General features: G+C 40.9%; 1 protein-coding gene across 1 annotated transcript in view; it reads right to left on the reverse strand.

The window, feature by feature from the left end:
• TRPM7 (transient receptor potential cation channel subfamily M member 7) overlaps positions 1-12,195 on the reverse strand; it is a 54,018-nt gene extending 41,823 nt beyond the window's left edge. The window contains exon 1 of the mRNA XM_048956739.1: positions 11,877-12,195. Within this exon, the coding sequence (XP_048812696.1) occupies positions 11,877-11,879 (3 nt within the window). The 5' untranslated portion in view covers positions 11,880-12,195. The remainder of the gene's footprint in view (positions 1-11,876) is intronic.
• Between the last annotated feature and the right edge of the window lie 9,971 nt (positions 12,196-22,166).

Below are 22,166 nucleotides of genomic sequence, written 5' to 3' on the forward strand. Positions count from 1 at the left end.
CTAATGATTTCCATCCTGTTTCTGGGATGAGTTGTTTGAGCTACTTGATCTTATTTTCTTGGTTTCTCACAAGGCTAATCTAGAGATCCATTCCAAACGGCTGCTCCCTAACTGAAAGAAGGTCAAAGCAATGCTGGTAATTCCATAGGATGTACAATTTGCAGACTCAATCTTTTCTCTTGGCTTTTGTTAAATGCACAATGATACAGTTATCCTCTGCTGAAGGAGATGGAAGATGTTACAGAGATGTTACAGATTTTACAGCTCTTCTACCCAGTGTTAATGCAGAATTGCAGGCTTCCCATAAGAACAAGCTACCTGTAACACATGTATGTTAAATACCACAAGCCTAAATAATCACTCAAATTAATCACTCAAATTAAATGCATGATTATTTTTATTTATTTATTTGCAGGGTGTAGGGAAGGCTAATCTAAATGGTACTGTAAGATCACAATACCACTTCAGCTGTTTATTTTCATTTTTTTCCAGCTACTCATTTCCAGTTAAATCCACCAACATTGAGTGATATGTGGCACAGAGCCCTGCCAAAGATGGATTAAACTGCCTTGAGCTCCTCAGCAGCTCACTCAGGGAAAGGAGTGAAAGCAGACTAGAATTCTAGAATAAAGTCAAGAGTACTGAGGCGGTGTTCCGGCAATAGCAAAACAAAAAGATAATGAGAAATACTTGTTTTAACAGATGCAAGCCTTAAAGTCATACAGTGCAGGCGCCATCAGAGAAGACAAGCTGAGCAAGTCACCACTGTGCCCTCCCATCCTCTCCCCAGACGTGCCCCTGCCTCTTCCTCCCACCAGAAGTCCCACACCAGCTCTCTGGAGGTCACCCAGCTCCCCAAGCCTGCATAACATTATTTCCAGGAAAGCAGATAGCAAGTAGCTTTGACGTCAGAATTAACTGATTCAGATGCAAAAAACTAAGGCAGCAGAAAGAACCACATGGTCACACTGAGAGTGGGAACAAAGGAATTAAGGCAACCCCATTGGCAAACAGCACAGCTGATCTAAGGATACCGTCAAGATGCATCAAAATAATCTCCCAGAGCATGCTTAGCCTAGGCATTCAAGGAAAGATCACAGATCTATCATGAAAAAAGGCATTCTTTTTAAGCAACTGCCTCCTGATGTTCAGGAAGGAAGGGAATCTAAGCTGCTGTTGCCTTATTTCTTGGAGAGCTGCCAGCAAAGGAAGAACACATTGCCTAAGGTCACGTATTAGGTGAGCAGATACCCTGGGTTTAAGAATAACATTCACACAATCACGAAACTGGAGGGGTTGAAAGGGACCTCTGGAGATGACGCAGATCAAATCACTGCTAAAGCAGGTTCCCTACAGCAGGTCACACAGGGAAGCGTCCTAGCAGGTTCTGAATATTTTCACAGGAGACTCCACAGCCTCTCTGGCAGGCAGTGCCGTGGCATCCCGAAAGTAAAGAAGCTCTTCATTTCTGTATGGCCTTCTTTGCCCCAAGGACATACTGCTGGCTCAGGACCATCCTGTTGTCCACCAGAGCACCCAGGCCATTCTCTACAGGGCAGATTAGCCCCTAACCTGTACTGATTCATGTGGTTATTTCTCACCAAGTGTGGACTCTGCACTTGACCTTGCTGTCTCCACCCAACTCTCCAGTCTGTCCACATCTCTCTGAATAGCAGCATGGCCTCCCAATGTGTCAGCCACTCCTCCCAGCTTCATATCATGAACAAACTTGCTGAGGGTGCATTCCATTCCTTCATGCAGGTCACTGATGAAGGCACTGAACAAGACCAGACTGACCATCAGAGAGCACCACTGGATACAGGCCTACAACCAGACTCTGCATAGCTGATCACAACCCTCTGAGCTCTGCCAGTCAGCCAGTTCTCAACCTGCCTCACTGTCCACTCACATATCCCACACATCCTAAGCTTACCTGCCCGGCTGCTATGGGAGACAGTGTCAAAAGCCTTGCTGACGTCAAGCTACGTGACATCTGCTGCTCTCCCCAAGTCTTGTACATTTTCTACACCAGGAAGAAAGCACAGCCCAAAGTTTATAGTATTGTCACCTGTCTAGCAAGTGACTGTGATTATTTTCACAGCAAATACTTCTCATGGTCTACAAAACAGAAAATACAACCAGACTGATGCATTCAAACAATGATTTGTTTGTTAGCAGAACAGTCATCTGTAACACTAGCTTGGAGCTGAAACCAGGACATGCATGTTCAGTGCTTTCTGCCTTTTCCCTACATAACCAACCTAACAACACCACACTGTTCTACTAATGCATTTGAAACAACTACACAGAATTTAGAAGTGAAGAGTCCCTCAGCCCTACATAAAGAGATAGAACTTAAGAATAAAACTGCGTGCATACAAGCTGATTTTCTTATGGTTTAAAAACTATCAAAGGATTTTTCTGCATAACATTTTTATAAAAGGAAGAAAAAGTAAGGTCAACTGCTCAACGAGGCAAAGGCATAAATCCTCATCAAAAGCATTTCTGAAGCTGGAACAAACTAAAGGACAAAGGTTAGTTAAGGGGATATTCCATTTTTCAATGCCTCTGGCTACACTGCCAGTTTTGGAGGTTAATGTCCACCCCTATCTTCACATCTTTGCTTAGTGTCTCTCTTCCAGGCCAAGGCAAGTGTCCAAAAGGCTGCCCCGTGAACTTTTGTGAAACATGTAAGTTTTCAGCAGCGTCAGCAAACAACAACTTGTGAAATCAGGAAGAACAAGCCCCTTCCAACTAGCTCTGCATCCACAGGTACTGCAACACAAGACCATACTAATTTCCTAGAAAGTTGTCTAGAATATTTGTCAGCTTTGGTATCAGCAATTCAGTACTCTTTCCCTAGGACAAGATTACTCCTATGAGAAAGAATTCCTTCAAGATAAACACCTCCCAAACTTTCTGGGCTGAAGCCCACCCTCAGCCACGCAGCCTTTTAATGCTTTTAGTTCAGTTTTTTACTCTTGCTATTAAACAGAATTCTGAAATCTACTGTTTGGACAACGCTACAGTTGGGGAACAGAAGAGAAACTGACAATACTTCGTAATTTAAAATATCATCAGCTGCATCCACTTCTGTAGGTTAACTAACTTTCATAATTGAAGAGAAAGCTGATTAACAGTTCTGCAATTACACAACTGGTATTTTTAGGCTCCAATTACATGTCACTTAGGCACATAACTTAACCTATTTAGGTGATTGAAGTTATGCCCAACAGTATTTGCATGATCACAGCCACCACTGGTCCAGCCTTTGAAAGGAAGCTGGGCTTTTTCAGACTGGCTCTAGCCACAAACTAGTTTGCTGGATTGAGCTTACTACACAAAGCTAATTAGACATGCGATTTTAATGATGTGGTACATCAACATGACTGTCTTTGAACTTGGTCACATGGTTGCTGTGCTGAGCTTTATTAAACTCATTAGCAGAACACAGCTTCACTCTCTCCTACCCCAAATGAACTGGTTCAGCTTCTTCAGAAATTTAAACAAGGATGGGAATAGCATGAAAAAGCAAATAAGCACATTAACATCATGGAGGAAGAAAAAAACCCAACAAAACAAATATTTTATTTTGCGAGAGCAAATACTTTGTTCTGTTACCAGCAGTGCATCATTTGCCATTACAAACAGCTTGATGGGAGGGATTTCCACCTTCGTTCAGGCTCAGTTCACAAAGAAAGACTGCAGCACAGCATATTCTGAAAAAAAATGTTAGCTAACTTATACTTGGTAGAGAATATTCAGAAAAGGTCAAGGAAAACATCCTCTCCAAACCATAATTATTCAAGCATAGCTACTCCAGGCCTGCAGCACCATTAGACAAAGTCTGCAACACAGTTTGATTTCTATTTTGATGAGGCTACAGAACCTGATTGGTGCTGGCACAGCTCCATCCATGTCAGCACACAAAGCTGTAAGATTTAGGAAACAATCCTGAAGAGAAGGTGATATGCAGAGTAATCACAAGTTACCAGTGTGATGGCACAGATCAACTCTCAGAACAAGCTTCCACAGCAAATTCACAGCCAATGTCAAGTTTAGGGTGAAACAACCCCATTTTCCTAAGACTCTGCACACGATCCCATCATATCTCATACCAGCGCTGGCATTTACACAGTCATGTGGAGAGCAGATTCAGGGAAACAACCGACAAAGTGACAAGATTTTTATTCAATTCAGATCTTGGAAACAGCTGACTGACTGAGCAGAATGATGCACAAAGGGAGGAGTGGAAGGGTGACAGTTAGGGCTTAGAAGGGTTTACACCACAGATGTGCAGCCTTTGGGCTTGCCTGGGCCACACTGAGGGAAGAGAAATTGTCTTACCTGCATATAAAATACAGTTAATGTATATAACTAACAAAACTTTTCTTTTTTTTTCTTTTTTTTAATTAAAACATTACAAGAACAACAGAAACAAAAATAGTGGGATAACTGACCTTGTTTTTGTGAAACTAAGTCTGGCTCAGTGGAAGTGGTTGCCATTCTCTGTGAACTCTCAAGGCATTTTTCAGAGATTTTTGATGAAATTTTATTCTTCCTGTGCTTCATCTCTGAAAATTGTTGTTCACAAATGTATGTACCACCAAAAAGTAATGGCATAAATAAGGTGTGATTATGAAATGAGAGATATTCTTCTCTGGTAAGAGAGGTCTCATAAAAGTCTAGTAGCAACATGACCAATGTCTTCTTTGAGTCGAACATCTGACTGCAATTCTATACATTCCATTCGAAAATTTTCAGATAGTGTATGTTAACTAACAACATAGTCAGAAAAGTACCAAAAAGCTGATCATTTTTCTCAGCAGTCTTGAAACCTATTCTCAAATTCCTTTATCAAAACAGAAAGCAGGACTGCGTATTTTTCACTATTTATGGGAATGTTTTTAGCCAACATATCAACACACACAAAATTATTTGCCACAACTCGAGCTAGAACTGCGCTGCGCCCCATGCCCTGACTTCAGCCCAGGCAGTGTTAACAGCACACCAATGGCTCGGTTGTTGCTGAGTGCTGGGGACATGCCTGGGGCTGTGCCAGGCCACGCGTGGCCCAGAGGTTGTACATGCCCGGTTTAGACTGACCTGCAACCACACCTGAGCATTCCAGCAGATCTAGGAGCGGCTACTACAGATGTTATGGTGTTGAACATCAACCTCACTGCTTACCTGAGATTATTACTCCGTCATACCTGTATTCACACCTCAGGTACTCCAGGACAGTCTTGGGAATTAAACTGTCAGTGTAGCGAGGAATTATTGGAAGATGTGGACTAAAGTCTAAAAGTGCCCTGAGTCTTGATATTTTTAGGCAGTAAATGCTTTTGAAATACAGTTCTCCCAACAGAGCAACTAAAAATTCATTTACAGACGTACAAGTTTAAGTTTTAAAAGACAAGTTTGTCAAATCTGCATTCCACAAAAACCAATTAACACCTTGCAGTACTAAGATTAGGAGGAGGTAAACTTTGCAGGTATCAGGATAAAAGACTGTCAAACATGGACATCCAAGACAGTGGACCATAAAGCAAGAACTGCTTCTGTTCATCTCTTAGCTAAGGCAGCAAGAATCAAGTAGACAAGATTAAGAAAATAAGTACCTGTTGGGAGAGAGAGAAGTGGGAACAATGCATGAAACAAAAGCCAGTATTCAGTTGCAGTAACTGTTGTGTTAAAACTGACTAAACTGTAACTGACACTTTCCCAAGGCTTGAAAAATTACAGAGTTATATCATGGTGAAATACTCAGCTAGATTAATTTAATTAATTTACAACTATATTTAGTTGTAAATGTGAAAGTGTTCCTGGAAAGGAATGTGTTGGTGCACAAGAGAAAATACATAGAAGCAGTAACCAAGGACCAGGCTGCCAGAGCCCCTGAAATAGCTCCCATGTTCTCTAATCCAGAAAGAGGCTGCACACACTCACTCTTGCACTCACATGTGCCACCACATCAAGGGGTTTCTGAACACCCGGAGCTTCCGCAGCCTGCAGCACCAGCACTGCACCATTGACAGGAACACTCGCAGCTCCAGGGTCTGCAGCTCCAGTGCCTGTCAGGCCACGACAAAGCCTCGCATCAGAACAGTCACCCCAACGTAACTAAAGCTCAGCTGCAAAGCATTGCGAAGTCTCAAGTCAGCCTGAGGATAAAGAAAGAAAAAAAGATAGAAAAGAGGAGATGGCAATCCGTATGATGGAGGATGCATCAAAGTCACGTATCTGGGAACTCTTCCAGCTGTTGGAAGAGATTAAAAGGAAATTCAATGTCACTCAACAGCTGCAGAGAAGCCAGGAGATGTTTCACCACTTCCAGGGTTAAATTTTGAGAATAGTCAATTCTTCAATTGCCCAAAACGTTTTAATTCAGTTCATGCATTTCAGAAAAAAATATATCCAACCCATTTTAAGACCTGTTAATCCTGCATCTGGGCATTTTCTACACCACTCTCAAAAGGGAGATGACTTCAAAAGAACACAGGCAGCAGTGCGGCCATAGAGGTAACAATGGCACTTGAGGAAAAGCTTCAGAAATGATTTCTCTACTTGCCCCTCAAAACCAAACTTTTTCTGGGTTTGTTATTTTATACTTTAAAGTGCGATTTTGTAATTATTAGCAGTAAGTCCAGACATTGGTAAGATTCACATCTATAATTTCCAGATGTAGGAAAAGTCTATGCACACAGTTACCCACGTTATTTAAAATTATGTGTTAATCATTCTCAAACACGTTGCAAAACACACGATACGAACTGGAATAAAATCAGCACTGCACGTAAACTGCTGTTCTCAACAGACAGGCTGAAAATGAAGTTGCAGTAAGGTTGCACAGGTTCCACATCGGCTGTTTCTGAAATAATCTTCAAGTCGGATCATCATGTGAAGACATCACTTGTCAAATGACACAAAAGAGAAAGCCAACTTCATTACTGAACAAAACTGTGACTTTGCAACTATAGAAATTAAACTAATGTGTGCTAGCACATGTCACCTACCATCCTCCTTCAACTGACATAAAGATGGTCTGGGATGCACTAACTCAGCAATCACACTTTTTCGCATGCATACTGTTCCAACATTTCAGAAAATCCTCCTTCAAGTAAGTTCATAAGAGTGAATAGGGAAGAAAAAAAAAAGCATTACTCTTAACATAAAGTAACCCATAACACTGATCTGACTTCACAGAACAATTTATTGAAGAAATTCTGTAGGTAGTCTAATTTTGGGAATAAAAAAAGTTTAAAAAATTACAAACAGTATTAATATTTAATCCAGACCTACCACCTCAGTAACATGAATTTTGTATTAGTTAAGGGGAAAAAAATGCACGAGTTGGCTTCTAAGTTAAATCAGCTCTAAGATGCTGCCAAGTTGCTACTGTACTTGCTGTGCTCCTTAGCAATTAAGGGCTACATTTACCTTACAGACTATTACAGACAACGTCCTCTCATTGTAAGCTGTCAAATCATTGTTCATGTGTGAACATTCTAGCCCTTTGGTAAGGCAGCTTTGCAAAACTCTCAGCACCACAGTCAGCACCACAGTTATCTTTCTACCTGTATCTCTCATACGTTTGAAGCACTCTTCCCCCAGTTCTTGAGAAGGAACAAAAGGATAACTGAACTGTGTTTACTGCTGAGTTTTCCTCTGATTTTTTATGTCATTATCCCTTCAGGAGTACACTGCCCACTCATTGGAAAGAACAGACGGGCAAGGAACTTCCTCTGCTTGCCTACAGCAATGACACAATCTGCATCCTCCCTACTTCCGTGCAAAAATTACAGCAGCCGGGGAAAAAACAGCAAATTAAAACCACAAACTTCAGCTGAGCTGCACCATGGCTCTAGCAAAGCTGGGAATTAAAGCAAGCGGATCACACCCCTGCTTTCACACCCCTGCTTTCAAACAGCTTGCCTCCACTTCTACGCGTTACCAAAATATAGGTGTAAGGGAGACTGGAGGAAAAAAAAAAAGGGGGGGGGTAGGGAGGTTAAATAATTTCCAGGAGAGGTTGAAGATGATGTATCGACATGCCACCTTGACCTGTACATTCTAATTATCCAGGTGTGAGCCCGTTCTTTTTTGCTAAGTGATCAAACCCATCTTCCCTTTGAACTTTCATTAGAGGGAAAGAGGGGAAATGATCTTTAATCGAGAGAGCAATATTTATTCTGACTTTGTTATTACTTTTTGGTGATCAACGAAGCTATTTTAAAAAAACGTGCATTTACTTAAACACATAGACTGAAAAAAAAGAAAGATCCAGTTAGTTGCCTTCAAATGGAGAGAGGTTTAACTGAAGAAACAACCCCAAGATAGAAAACCAAGTGCTTCCTCTGAAATGTTTGAAATTCACATGCTAGTAAAAACTTACAGAATTCTGTAATGGAGAATTACTGTCTATCTTCCTCTACCCTTCAATATGCTTAGCAAAAATAAAAAGTACAAAACAAATTCACCTTAACCCAATCAATTATGCTAGCTGGGGGATGCTGCTAAGTAAGTAGGTTTTGCTGTTATTCCTCCATCCCTAAATCGCTTAAAAGAGCTCAAAAATCTTTATCAGTGCAACTGAACAGCATAGTGCAAGTTGTAAGTTCTGTGTAAAAAGATCACATTCCATTAGGACTGCAAAAGAACTCTATTAGGAAATAAAACAGAGTACAAGACTGTGGGGAATACAGTGGTAAAGAAACATCTGGAGCCAGTGAAGAAAGCAACAAACCTCTTCAGAGCTCATCCCCAGGTCAGTCAGTGCTACCTGCTATTCCTTATAGAAATTATGAAGCGTATCATCATTGTTAAAGGCCACTGCTACTCAGGAGAATCAGGGGGGAAGAGGGACATTATCTTTAATGACCATAAAACTGTCTTATCCAAATACATACAGTGACATTACTCAATAATCTATCTAATGAAAAGCCAGCTGACATAACTTCAACCAGGGAAGCTACAATGCACCAAGTATCTCTCTTACTCACTGGTCTAGAGACTCCTGGGATCAGAATTTGTTACATTTACACAGTTTTGAATGCTGTGAATACATAAGGAAAAGAGAAAAAGAGGTAAGAAAGGCAAAGCTGCTTATGATAAACCAAACATGAAAATCAAGGGCAGGATCAGATGACAGTGGTTGAATCTCAGCTTTTTAAGAGAACTATGGAGATTAATTAATAAAAATGCCATTCCAAACAATGACTATCAGAGTTTGATACTTATTAATGCAGAATAGATTTAATTTTATTGCTGTATGCTAATAAAATGACAACTTCCCTAAGAAGACATAGCTTTCCATGTAACATTAAGGAGTTCACTTCTCCTGCTGAGTGTCTCCCTGTGAGACAGAATTATTCAGATTAGAAACAAGAAACATGACCTCAAAGGTAAAACTTCAGTTCCGGAAAACGCATACGTTATCTTACTGCCTGTTTGCCTTTAAAGAAGTGGAACAAAAAATAGAACCAATGTTACTTCTTTCAGCAAATTAGTATGGCACACAACTATTGAAGCCAAAGTAGACACAGTTAAAGGAAAAGAGATTCCAAAAGAAATAAAAATCTCTCTCTCTCAAAAAAAAAAAAAGGAGATACATTTTTCAGGTTAAGTACATAATATTATTCTCTTTGCAGTGCACAAGCCACTACGTCTTTAAAGTCTGGAACTTCTAATTTGGGCTTATCTCAGACAAGATGCTGGCACTGTCAGTTTATTAAAAGTGCCGCTTACAATTTAATACCACCAGGTGTTAAACTCCTAATTAGACTAATTGGAGTCTTTCTGGGAAAGAAAATTCAACTTACTATGCAAAATTCTGTCAAGCATATAAATCACAGACTATCAGAGCATATCTCTTCCCTCCACACACACTTTTTGACACATCTGGTTAGAGAGTACAGGTGTAAAATGGGCAACATCAAACCCAACTATGTTAGTATGAGCTATGTTGGCTTGCTTAGAAAATATTTAGCTGTCACAATGGTCCAGTAGAAGTAAATCATTAAGAGAATGCATCTCATGGAAGGACATGAAAGAGAAGCAGGCAACTTTCTAGCCTTAGTGCAAAACTTCCAGGAAAGAAAGAAGCGCAGCGAGGGGTAAAGATAACCATGAGAAAGGAGAGGGGTTGGGATGCTGAAGTCTATCACACCAGCACAGCAAAGCAAGCAGGGAGGAGGCGATAAGACAAAAAGGTGAATATGGCAAGACTAGAGCTACAAAGAACATCAAGGAACAAGAAAGGCAGAAGATGCAATAGAGTACTGCAATCCAAGAGGTAATCCGCATGGGAAATGATCTAACAAAATTTTTAAATATAAGTGAGATATCTGTTAAAGGTTAGGTCACATTTCAAGGTACCTTCAGATGCTTCTATTTGTACAATGAATATAAGTTACTCTTCCAAGCAAGCTAAAAAAAAAAAAAATAAATCAAAGTAAAATATCAGGAAACGGAAGTAGAAATAGTACAAGAACTGCCTGAATACTTCCACACGCACAAAAGGTTTTTTCCCCCCCACTTTAAATAGCAAAGTCGAGTGGCATTGTACCAGAAGGTATGAGGGATGATGCAGCACACACTTATCTCACACGTACACTCTTAAAAAATAAAAATAAATAAAAAGCTTAACTCTCAACAGCCACATTGAGCTGCTCACTCTTCAGAACAAACCCTGATTGAGGGCTGGACACCTTCCAGAAGTTCTTAAAAGCTGCTACAAAGTGATGGAGCAGCAGAAAAACTTTTAGTAAAATAAACCTCCATGGGATGTCCTGTAACAGGTTATTTATCTGGGCTGACTGAAGAGTAGTTACAAAATATCATGTATCAGGTGATAACCACCAGGAAAGCATAAAAACACTGCAAACAGGTTACAAAGGATAGGTTTACGAAACTGCCATGGCTAAGACCCATCAGTATGTTTCTAGGTCAAGAGAGCCCAGCAGAATGCCAGAACTAAACTTAAAAAGCCAACACCCCGGAGCTGAAGAGCAGAGCAGGGCTCAGGTGGAAGGCAATGAGTGCTCCTTTCAAGGACAGAAGGCTGCACTTTCAGCTTCCTTCTGAAAGAGCTTCAGATTTTCAGACTGTAGAAAAGCCTCCATTTCTACGTAGCTGACAGACATGGTCACACTTGTAAGTGGGAACCTGCGTGGTTTTGAGCAATATACTGCAAAATAAAGCACCACTCTATTTAACATCAAACAAAGCATCTGAGGAGAAGTTCCAGCAGTGTCAAAATGCACGGATCTCTCCCCACACTCAAGCTTCCCATCACAATGTGAGAGCACTTTTGGCTCACTCCAAATTCAGTAATTATCGACTATGAAATGAACTAATAAAGATGAAGAATTGAATTTAACTCCAGAGCCAGAAGCAGCACCAGAATTAAAACTGTTTTCTTCGCAGAGATTCCCGCACCTCTTTGTAAGGGTGCACGCTCCCCAAGACACGCGATAACGCTTAAAAACACTTTAAAAATGAATTGCTAGAAAGATGAAAGAAGAACCGCATCCCGGAGAACCGAGCACGTGAACTCTATCAGCAAAAGCCATTATGACGGATGGCCTCCGAGCGGCGCAGCCCCGGCTCTGAGGGCAGCAGGGCGGCGCTACCGGACCCGCGGGCACAGCGCGGAGAAGCTACGGAAACGACGGGCGCCTCACCCAGCGGCTCGAGACAACGCGGGAGAGCAGGGCCGGGCCGGGCCGCGCCGCCGGCGGGCGCCGAAGGGGGACGAGGCCGGGCCTCCCCTTCCGGCACGGCGCTGACAGCCCGGGATCCCCCGCCCCGCCGCGGAACGAGCGCCCGGAGCGGCCGGGACGGGTCCCACTCCTCCACCCCCGCCGCCCCCTCACCATTCTCCTCAGGGCCGGGCTGGGTCTCGGCGCCGACTCTGGCTCTCCTCCCGCCGGGCAGCTCCTGCTCGTGGTTCGGCGTCGGCGGTGGCGGGGCCTGTCTCCATCTATCGGGGCTGAGCTCGGCGGCTGCGGAGGGCCGGGTGGGGAGAAGCCGGGCGAGGACGTCGCTCCCGGGGTGGAGGGAAGAGCGGGGCGAGGAGGACAGCGTTAGCTCGGCTCCGCACCGGGACCCAGCGCTGGCGGCGGCCTCGGCCCGGCAGCTCTTTCTCATAATTGTGCGACTCGGCCGGCGAAGAGCCGCGGCGCTGCCGCGTCAGCGCGCACCGCCCCCGGGAGGAGGGAGGGGGGCCGCCCCGCCCTGCCCTGCCCTGCCCGCCGCTTCCCGCCCGCCGCGTGGCTCCTCGCGGCCGCCCTCAGGGTGGGGGCGGGACGAGGGCCGAGCTTCGGCCTTCCCGCTCGGCGCTGGGGCTCGGCCGGCGTCCCGCAACACCCTGACACGTTACATGGCTGCCGGGGGCCCCGCGTGGCCCGGCCTTCCCGCCCCTCAGCCCGAGAGCTCGACACCTTTTTGATCCGTTTTTAGTGCAAACACGTGAGCTTTAGCAACCATCTTCAAAGTGACAAACGCATTTTTAAGCTCAGTACGAGCAAAATCAGAGTGGGCTGCATGATTCTACCGTTACCACAGCCCGCACAGCACCCAGCCTGACCGTGACCAGCCCTGGATCAACACTGCTAAGCAACAAGCCTTGTGCTTAACTCCACTGCCCCCTTCATCACTCATCTTTTGCATCCGGCTGTGTACTAAAGCAAACCAACTGTCTTCCTTTAGAAATTCTGATAAGTGATTGAGTTTGGTTCAAATTACTTGTGTATGCTAAATATGGAAAATAAAGATTTCCAAGAAAAAAAATATCTCTCCCCTTAACTGGATGTCCAGCATCACTGTTACACTGCTAACTTCTATTTAAGGCAACTCACAGTTAATTCCCTGTTTCCTCTGCAAACACAACATGGTTCAAAACCGAGTTAAATCTGGCTCAAAGGCCCTGGCACTGTTTATAAAATACCACAGCCTTACAAGAGTGTTCATTTCGTATGGTTCAAATTCATTTTAAGTATCATAGCATGTGGATGTTCCTCATCAGGCCTTACCATTTGTCTGCCCTGTTCTGATTTGTGCTGCATCTGCCACTGACAGCCTGAGGTTCAGCACACTGCAGATTTACTACATCAACTCCAATGATTAGAAAGAGATCACTAAATCAAGCATTAATAAAAGCAGAATTGGCAACTAGATGCCAACCATTGTCAGCTTTACATGTGGCCTACTGGATGGATGCACCACATTCCCAACAATGCAATTCAGCACCAACAATGAAGCAACCTCAAGAAAAAGACTGAAACATACACACACAAAACTAACATTTCAACTTGACGTTAATTGAGTACTACGCAAGTTTTAATATACAATGGAATTAAACTAAACTGAAGATATTAAGAGACAAAGTCCTTACATTAACAGCAGTGTAACAGGGCAGAGTTGAGCAGTAAACTTGGGCAGAAACACCCATTTGTCATAGACAATAGGTGCAAATCTGATAAAATCCATACAACCCTGGGGCATTCAGCTCCACCTTACTGTGTTGCTGCAAGGGACTTTCAACTAACTTTAGTGGAATTTGTGGTATCTTACACAGGTATGAAAATAAGGCTCCTAGGATCAAGTGTTTCTAGAGGACAGACAATTCAGGACACTTCAATTAGTTCTGAGTACAACATTTCACAACAAACAAGTTAAATTCTCTTACTGTAGAAGAAAACCTAAGCCTGCTGATCTACAGACACTTGCTCCTGCCCAGATTCCCTTGTGCCGGTGCTCTCTCTCGGCTTACTGAGCAGGAACAGAAGGAGCAGTGGAAGTCCACTAAGATTTGCTGGAGATGGTTCAAGAATTTTCCAAAAGGAAAGCAGAGAGAATGGGGGATTTCTGAATTCTTCAGATAACAATATAAAGTACTTCTATCAATGCACCACAATCCAGCCTCCTCCATTCGTCTTTTTTCCTAGTTAATTAATCAAGCCTCTTCACATCTCAAGTGAAGTTTATGAGCAAGTTCTTAAATGACTAGGACCTTCCTTTCATCTCACAGCAATATTTGGACTATACTAACTTGCTTCTCACAGGCTTAACATTTGTAAATTCAAGAGCTCGAAGGAGCAAGGGAACTCAGAAGAAGTAGCTGGAGGCCAGCCTGGACACGATTGGAGACTTTTCTCTATTGTTTTAGGAGAATGTGCTTCAGGTGAGGAATTTTCCACGCCCTTTTTCCTGTTGATCCCTGCAAAACCGTAAAAAGATTGACATCAAATTGTTTGAGAGTTAAACCGTTTGTGATAAGCTCAGATGGAGAGACAGCACATTGTTTCACTGGAACAGCTTGTGAAGAAAACACAGGGAAAATGACTCATCAACATCCTCTCTGCCTCATTCTGTCTGAGGGGGGGAGGTCAGCCTTCAGAAAGAGCATTGGGCAGGACAAAAGGGGCAGGACATAGCACCACAGTAAAATAAATCCGCATGACCTGGAACTGATGGCACATGGCATAAGGAAGTCACCTTATATCCTTTTATTACATTGTTCAGTCATACAAAAATGACATGATTAGACCCTAGGCTAGCAGTGTTAGTCATCCAAAAAGAGTGAATTATGATACACTTTGATGTTAAATCTTATTCCCATCACTGAACTTCAGCATTAGAGGACTAAGCAGCAGAAAAGATATTTGATAAATAATCATAGAATCATAGAATGGACTGGGTTGAAAAAGATCTCAGTGATCACCCAGTTTCAACCCTCCCACCACAGACCAGGCTGCCAAGAGCCACATCTCCCACTTGTTTTACCTTCCAACCACACCGACAGTCAGCTCAAAATTCCTCTAACATCTCTTCCAAATGAATAACTGTCAGCTGTGAATTAGAACAATAAAAGCATTATTTAAAATTAATTCCATTTGAAGACCTTTACCTGAAAAGCAAGTTTCTGTTATCCAAAATGGAATATAACTGCTTTAAGCAGAACTCTTTTGCTACGTGGCTCCTGGATCTCATTTTTATATCTCAAAGCAAAGTATTAATCTGTCACTAGCACTTTATATTGGGTAATTATTTGTTATGTAATCATCACCAGACCAGTAAAATTTGCAATGACAAACCTAATAAGTTTGACATTGAATTAAACCAGCTGTAACTTGATCTTACTACAGTAAGTGCTCAAGGATAAAGATACCGCTTTAAGGAAACCCTTATCTCACTACTGCAAATCTAGTAGCCACGAAGAAGCTGTTTGACTGTTCACCCACTCCCATGCAAATGAGCTATTGAGTCATATACAGAAAGAAAACAATTCATTCCTTTCTACAAGAAATGATATGAGTAACCATTAAATAAAAGTAATTGGTTTTGACTCTTTTTTACTCCATTATGAAGTTTCCCAGGTATGAGATCTATTACTCTGCAGCTGCTCTTTTAAATAAGCTCTCAAAATGTGTGTTAGAATTCATATAGTTAGATAAGGTGCAAATGCCAACTAATAGGGATATCTAGTTAATATCCTACTTAATGTCGAACAGATTCTCTGTGGCAACATTTTTTGCCCTCCTACTGATGTCACCTATGGCAGAAAAGAGAGATTACTGATTCACTTTTCTTTTAAAAGTGAATTGCCCAAACCCAAAATTCCCCCAAAACAGTGTATGATGACACAAGATAAGGGGACTTCACAAGTCCTCCTCATTATTTGCAAACAGGTTTTCTAAAGCCAGACTTACTGACGTTTCTGTGGAAACATTTTGCCCACTATCTCTCAGATAATGCACCAAGTAACACTGCCAACACTGAACTTTTCAAGGATTCAAAAGTGTTATTTCAAAAGGAGGTAAAGGAGAAATAGCTTACTGCTGTGGACTACAAAACTTAGCAAATATAATAAAAGGAGGCCTGTTTCTGTTGAAGACGGGGAAAATAAAACTCAAGAAATGTGCACCTGCATAGTTTTAAAACAGTTCAGAAATGGTTATCACTTTGTTTGTATGTTACACTCCAGAGTTACACATCATCTTCTCAAGAGGTCCCAAAGGATTAGTCATCTTTTTGCAGCGTACCAATGTTTTAACTTTGCATTTTAAAGATAAGTAGTTGAACATTGTGTTAGCTTTTACATCTGAGAAGATATTCCCTCAAAAGAACAAGTACTTTGCCTTCATACATTCAAGAAATAGGTCATAAAATCTACAGAAATTTCAAAATGTATCAGGAAAAATTGAGTACGTAAAATTAACTCAATAAAAAGTCATGAAACAAATTATCCCCTTTAACAACTGATTTAGACTCCAATATCCCAAGCAGTGCATGTATGATTTAGCTCACAGTGACAGAACTGATCATGTATTAAAATTGGTAAAGCAGCACTGAGTTTCATGCAAAGGGAGTAATTACAAGAAGGAGCATGGACACAGAGTATATTTTGAGAGTAAAAAGTGCTGATGTGTTATTACCCAAAGGCCAGCTGTGCAGTTCAGCTACCATTTTAAGAGGAGAACCATCACAAAAGCATGAGGGTGTTTTCCATGTATTCACTGTGCTATCTTAGGGCTAGAGCATTATTACACTTACAAAGTCAGCCATCTACTTTGCAATGCACATGCAAGCAAAACTATGTGAGGCTGTTTAGGTTTTCAGTGCTTACTGATTTTTATGGGACAGGCAGATTATTTACAACACTAGGAAAGGACTGTAGAGTGGGTTTTCGATGGCAATGCAAAGTGCCCCATGACCTAACACTCCAAGCTCAGAGTGCAGAACCAGTAACTCAAGTTCAGCTATGTGGTATGGCTTGTCACATCCAAATTAGGCAAATGAGGGTGTGGGTTATCCAGTTTAGAAATCAGCATTAAAGATATTCCAAGAGAAGGAAGGGATGTTGAAGCTGATGAGCGAATTAAGGTTGAGCACACACAGTAGTTCTGAGCAAGCGGTTTTTCGTTATACAAGTTCCAGAAGTACACAGAAGGATACATTTCCCAACCTATCATCTGAAGTATAATATAAGCAAACCCTGTATTTGGGAATATGATATATTACTTATTGCTCAGAATACATCGTTTAACAAACACAGGCCAAAGTCTTGCACAAAACAGCCAAGGGTGTGCCTCTGAATGTCTCTACTTACATGTGTAAAATCAGTAGCTGCCAGGAGCAGTATGGAGACAATTGCACTATGACTGACCCTTTGCAAAATTTCATCAGTGCCTGACTTAAAAAAAACAAAAAAAAAAATCCTAAAGCAACTTTGTCAGTTTTGCTCCTTCTGAACTTTATCTCCCTATATCTTCTACAGGATTTGCTAAACTTCTCTATGAAAATTGATTCTGCTGCAATCTTCAGACTTACAAGTTCTTGTTTTAACTTGCTAGCAGCTAAGCTGATGCACGGTGGACATGTAGTGCACAGAGATTCTGCGCTTCCACTTCTTGCACAGCTGGAGCATCTCCTTCTACACCTCCACTGTCCAGACTCGCCAGACCCAACACAAGACTAGTATTAATCATCCATCACTGAACTCATATTGGACAGCGATCCTCTTGTGGTGCCAAAAGCAGACTCCAGAGCTCAGAGTTGTTCAACACACTTCCAACACCCCAAGCTTATATCCTTATTCTACACAGTCTGTATATGCAGGTCTGTTTAAAAGTTAGGTGGTCTCCCTTCAGCAGTTCTATAAACATGTCATAAAGCTTCCTACTGTTTTTAAGCAAGCCCCATTTGACATGTCAAAGCACATTAGAAAATCATAAGTATTACAAGTTATGGCCACAAAGTACAGCTGATTTTAAGAAAAATACATATTTTAAGGACATTTAAATATGACTGGCTGGATTTCTTCCTGTCATATTGCCACCAACATAGATTCAAGAACTGATTTTTCAAGGCCTGCTTTTCCTCCCACAGAAAATTACTTCAGTTCAATAAAAACTGTTTTCAGCTGTTTTACCAGCGTTTAGAATTTATTGACCTAAACTTAGCCCTTCTGTATGTAGCTCATGAAGATCTTATTCACCCACTTCACTCCCATCTGTAAAAAGGAATCTGCAGGTGAAGTTTCTGAAAACGTGGGGACCTAAAGAAGTGCATTAAATCACACGAAGTACAATGGAGAACTTCTCCATACCAAGCAAGAGAATTATCAGTGAATTCCGCAGATATTTAAACCTGTTTCCACTCTTCCATCAAGCAACTTCTTAACACATAAACAGGAAACTGAAGTAAATGTCAGCTTGCACCTATCTATTTCGGAAAGCAGTAATCATCAACTGTCTATAGTAACATGTACATATTTTACAGTAAGTTGGCTCCCATAAAATGTAATAAAAACAAATTGATTTATTTTTCAAGTTGCTTAATTCAGCCAAACCTTTAGCCTGTTTCTCTAGAGCAGAACTAACTTCTGTGCTCTTATCTGCAGAGGCTTGTTGTCCCATTGTTAGAGGAAAAAATATGAATAGGCATGCATTTCCTTTTTTTTCCATTGTTACTAGAGTTTAAATTCATTGCTAACATTTATTTTTAAAATCAGCTATCAGAGAAAATTGCCTGGTTCTAATATAATAAATACCCCAATTTTCTTGAAGCCACGATGAGAACACAGCACAAAGCTCGATACTGGATTTGAGATACTGTTGAACTTTTAAGTGTACCAATACCTGCTGTATTTCCTTGTATTGGGTATTACAGTACAGAAGTTGATATATTCTGTAATCTCTCCACAGAAGTCATGGAGCCAGCATAAGCGCACTTCAGCTTCTGATAAAACTGTAGAAAGCTTCATTTTTTGTTTTTCAAATCTAAGTCAAGCTATTGCACCAACGTTAACGCAACCTTGGGAGTCAGTAGCACAAGAACACAGATAAGGATGTACAGAAAAGAAGCTATTGTTTAAAACTACTGTTAAGGGGTGGAATGAGCTGGAGTGCATGACTACTGCATTTGTTTTAAGAGAGTCCAAAAGGTTAAGCTTCCTCATAAACACTAGGCTCCACACTGGAACAGAGGCACATGTTATTATCCAAAGCAAAGTAATATGCAAAAACACTTCAAAATATGCTGCTATTGCCCTGAATAGAAAAGGGGAGGAAAGAAATAAGTATGTGCATGAGCAAGGAGGGGGAACAGTTAAACCAGAGAGAATATCTGTGAGTACACTCACAAGAAAAAGCTGAAAGGGAGCTCTTTGATCTAAATGCAGTCTTGGTTAAAAGGTCTTTCAGCTGCAAGTAGAAGACTGTTCTCAGCTATTTGATGCCCTCTGTGTTCAGGGAACAGGATCTTGCATTCTTTATAAATAAGAGGAATTCCAGAGATACCTGTGTCTCCATCATCAACCTCTCACCTTGCTTTGATCAGTCACTCCTGACAAAAGCAAACTAGAAGTACTTTATCATCTATTTGAAAATAGAGCAGCGTTCTAATTTCTGAAAGTATTACAAATCCAAAAACAACCTTTAAATACACTTAAGTCCAAGACTTGTAAGAAGTAAAAAAGTTGAAAGAGAAACTCTAGTTGCAATGATAAAATTTGACTATTTCTACAAAGGGAAAAATAACTAGTCACAGATAATGCAGGTTGGAAAATAAGCAGAAAAATACCTTACTAAGCCAGGCTGGAAGGTTCCTCTACGGATTGTCTGGCTCACTTGCTGTGCTCAGAGCTGCCAGGCCTGCATCCAGACTCCTCAACCTCTCTGGGCAACCTACTCCCAGTGTTTGACCAACCTCACAGTAAAAAAAAAAAGGCTTTATGATTTATTATGGAATTTTCTGTGTGTGTGCTCATTGCTTCTTGTCCTGTTACTGGACACCACTGAGAAGTCTCAAAGCAGGTGAACACCTATTAACTAGTAATAATAACTCACTTTCTTAGAAGAAAATTTACACCTCCTTCTTGCAATTTTGAAGGCTACAGAATTTGTGGTTTTACAGAAATGTCAAACGCACCAATTGTAACAGCAGAACATGTCGGAAACAGGACAAAAACAGTTTGCTTATTGCATTTGCATCTTCTTCCTAACTCCTCTATGTTTAAAAAAAAAATTATAAGGGGAAGAAAAGATAACTGAAGGTTGCTTTAAGCCATTCATTCCTATTCACAAAGCCAAACATTTGGATGGGTACAGCAGAACTCAATTGGTTTCCACACAATAAAATGTAAAAAAGCAGTATATATTTCAGCACTTAAGTGATATCTTTATACACTGCTGGCAAGCAGAATACTTCCAGAACAGGCAGTGCTGACTAAGGTTAGTCAGCAAGATCCAATAGGCCACAAAAAAAAAAAAAAAGAAAAAAAAAAAGTCACCTATGACTTGGGTTGATGCACAAGTAGGTGAAATTCTCGTCAAAGATAACTCAATATAATTTAATTTCACTTCCCATATAATTTGTTTTCGTAACTCCTATAATCTGAGCCAATACATACACAAAGTGTGCAAGAGCAGGACTTTACACTGCAGTTGAGATTGAATTCCACAACAGGAAGGACAATTAGAGCTAGAAGCTGTTTTTTCTTTGGAGTAGCCTATGTTGTGGCTGACCTTTTAAAACAGGAGAGCCGTTCAAGGATTCACCTACATATTCACATTGTTGTAAACAAAAAATAATAATAATATGAACTGCAACAATTACTCTAACATTCAACTCTTATTCCTGACCTACATGATCTGTGCTTGGGAGTTATTCTCAAATTACTCACACGTGAACAAACTCTTCAGAAGTCTAAGTTTCCTCTTCCCTAACTCAGTGAACACTTCAGTCACCTTGCAGTTCAAGCTCTAGTGGGAGAAAAAAAGTTACGGAAGAACAAGTTAAGATGCTGTTAATCCTGACTGAAATACAACAGCTGAGTTTCTCCTCCACCCTGCAGACTTGGTTGAGTGGGAAGAGAGATTTCCTGCACAACTTAAGCAAGACAGCTTCCAACGCCAAATGAAAGTACCACAAGTCCACCACCCTCTCTTTGACTTTAAAGGAAGACAATGTCTGGGAGAGTTTTCTCCTATTTAAATGCTCAACTACTGTGAATAAATGTTACCACAGGTTCCAGCACATGAGCAGAAGAGGGTGAAATATTTAAAAATCCATTCAACTTTTAATACAAATAGAATCACAGAGTTCTAAGGATGTCTCAAGGATCACATATCAAAATATTCACATTCAGTGATTTCTTCTTACCCAGCCTGGTTTTCACTACTGAAGCGTGGCTTTTGCTTGGCCTTCACATTTCAGACTAAGTGCATTCCACTCAATGACACTTTTCCAGCATTGTTTCCTAGGCTGCTTGCAAATAAGCTTGTTACAATTAAGAAGCTTGCACGTGTTAAATTTTTAACTCACCACTGTTTGTCAGGTATACTTACACAGAGCCCCATGATTAACAGCTGTGCAACAAGCATTTGCTGAGTTAGCCCAGTAAAACTGATGTTTAATTCACAGACATCAGCACTCACCCTCTATTCAGATCAACCTTAAAGTGAAGAAAAAAAGAGGAAGAATGAAAGAAAGAGGAGGAGAAAAAAAACAACAAGCCGGCAGATAGGTCAGAATCATAACTTCTACACCCAAGGCAGGATGGATAAGAACTGCATCTACACTGCTTACGGGGATGATAAAATGCATTTTAATTCACTTAGTATGATGAATTGTAACTATTTTCCCATTTTTTCACAATAAGATGAATCAAAGCAACTGCTCAACTATTTTGTTTTTTAAACACATGTAACATTTATTAATAACAATCTTAAAGTGATAACTTCAGAGTCATGAGAAAGGGGGTTGTTGTCAGTAAACATACAATGTAAAGTAGCAAGGTTTTTATATTATTAAAAATGATTTTAACATAGTGTTTAGCCCAACCAAATTTAACATTAGAAACACTCAAAACCACTAAAAGTCTTGCTATGAATTCTATTAAGCTTATAAAAACTTAATTTCAGTAGTCAGAACTAATTTGTTATTTATATAAAATTTAAAATTCCGTCATTTTTGTAAACAAAGCTCCTAAGCATTTATAAAAGAAAAAAGTTAGTTTACATCCCATCAAATTGCAGCACATGTGTGAAACCTCAGGAATTGTCAGGCAAGAAGCATAATCAGGCACAGAACACAACAGAGATTCCACAGCCAGCCGCTGACTGCACACTCCTGTTGACAACGATCATCTTAATTTATAC

Source organism: Lagopus muta, chromosome 10 (genome assembly GCF_023343835.1).
Source record: "Lagopus muta isolate bLagMut1 chromosome 10, bLagMut1 primary, whole genome shotgun sequence".
Classification (NCBI taxonomy): domain Eukaryota; kingdom Metazoa; phylum Chordata; class Aves; order Galliformes; family Phasianidae; genus Lagopus; species Lagopus muta.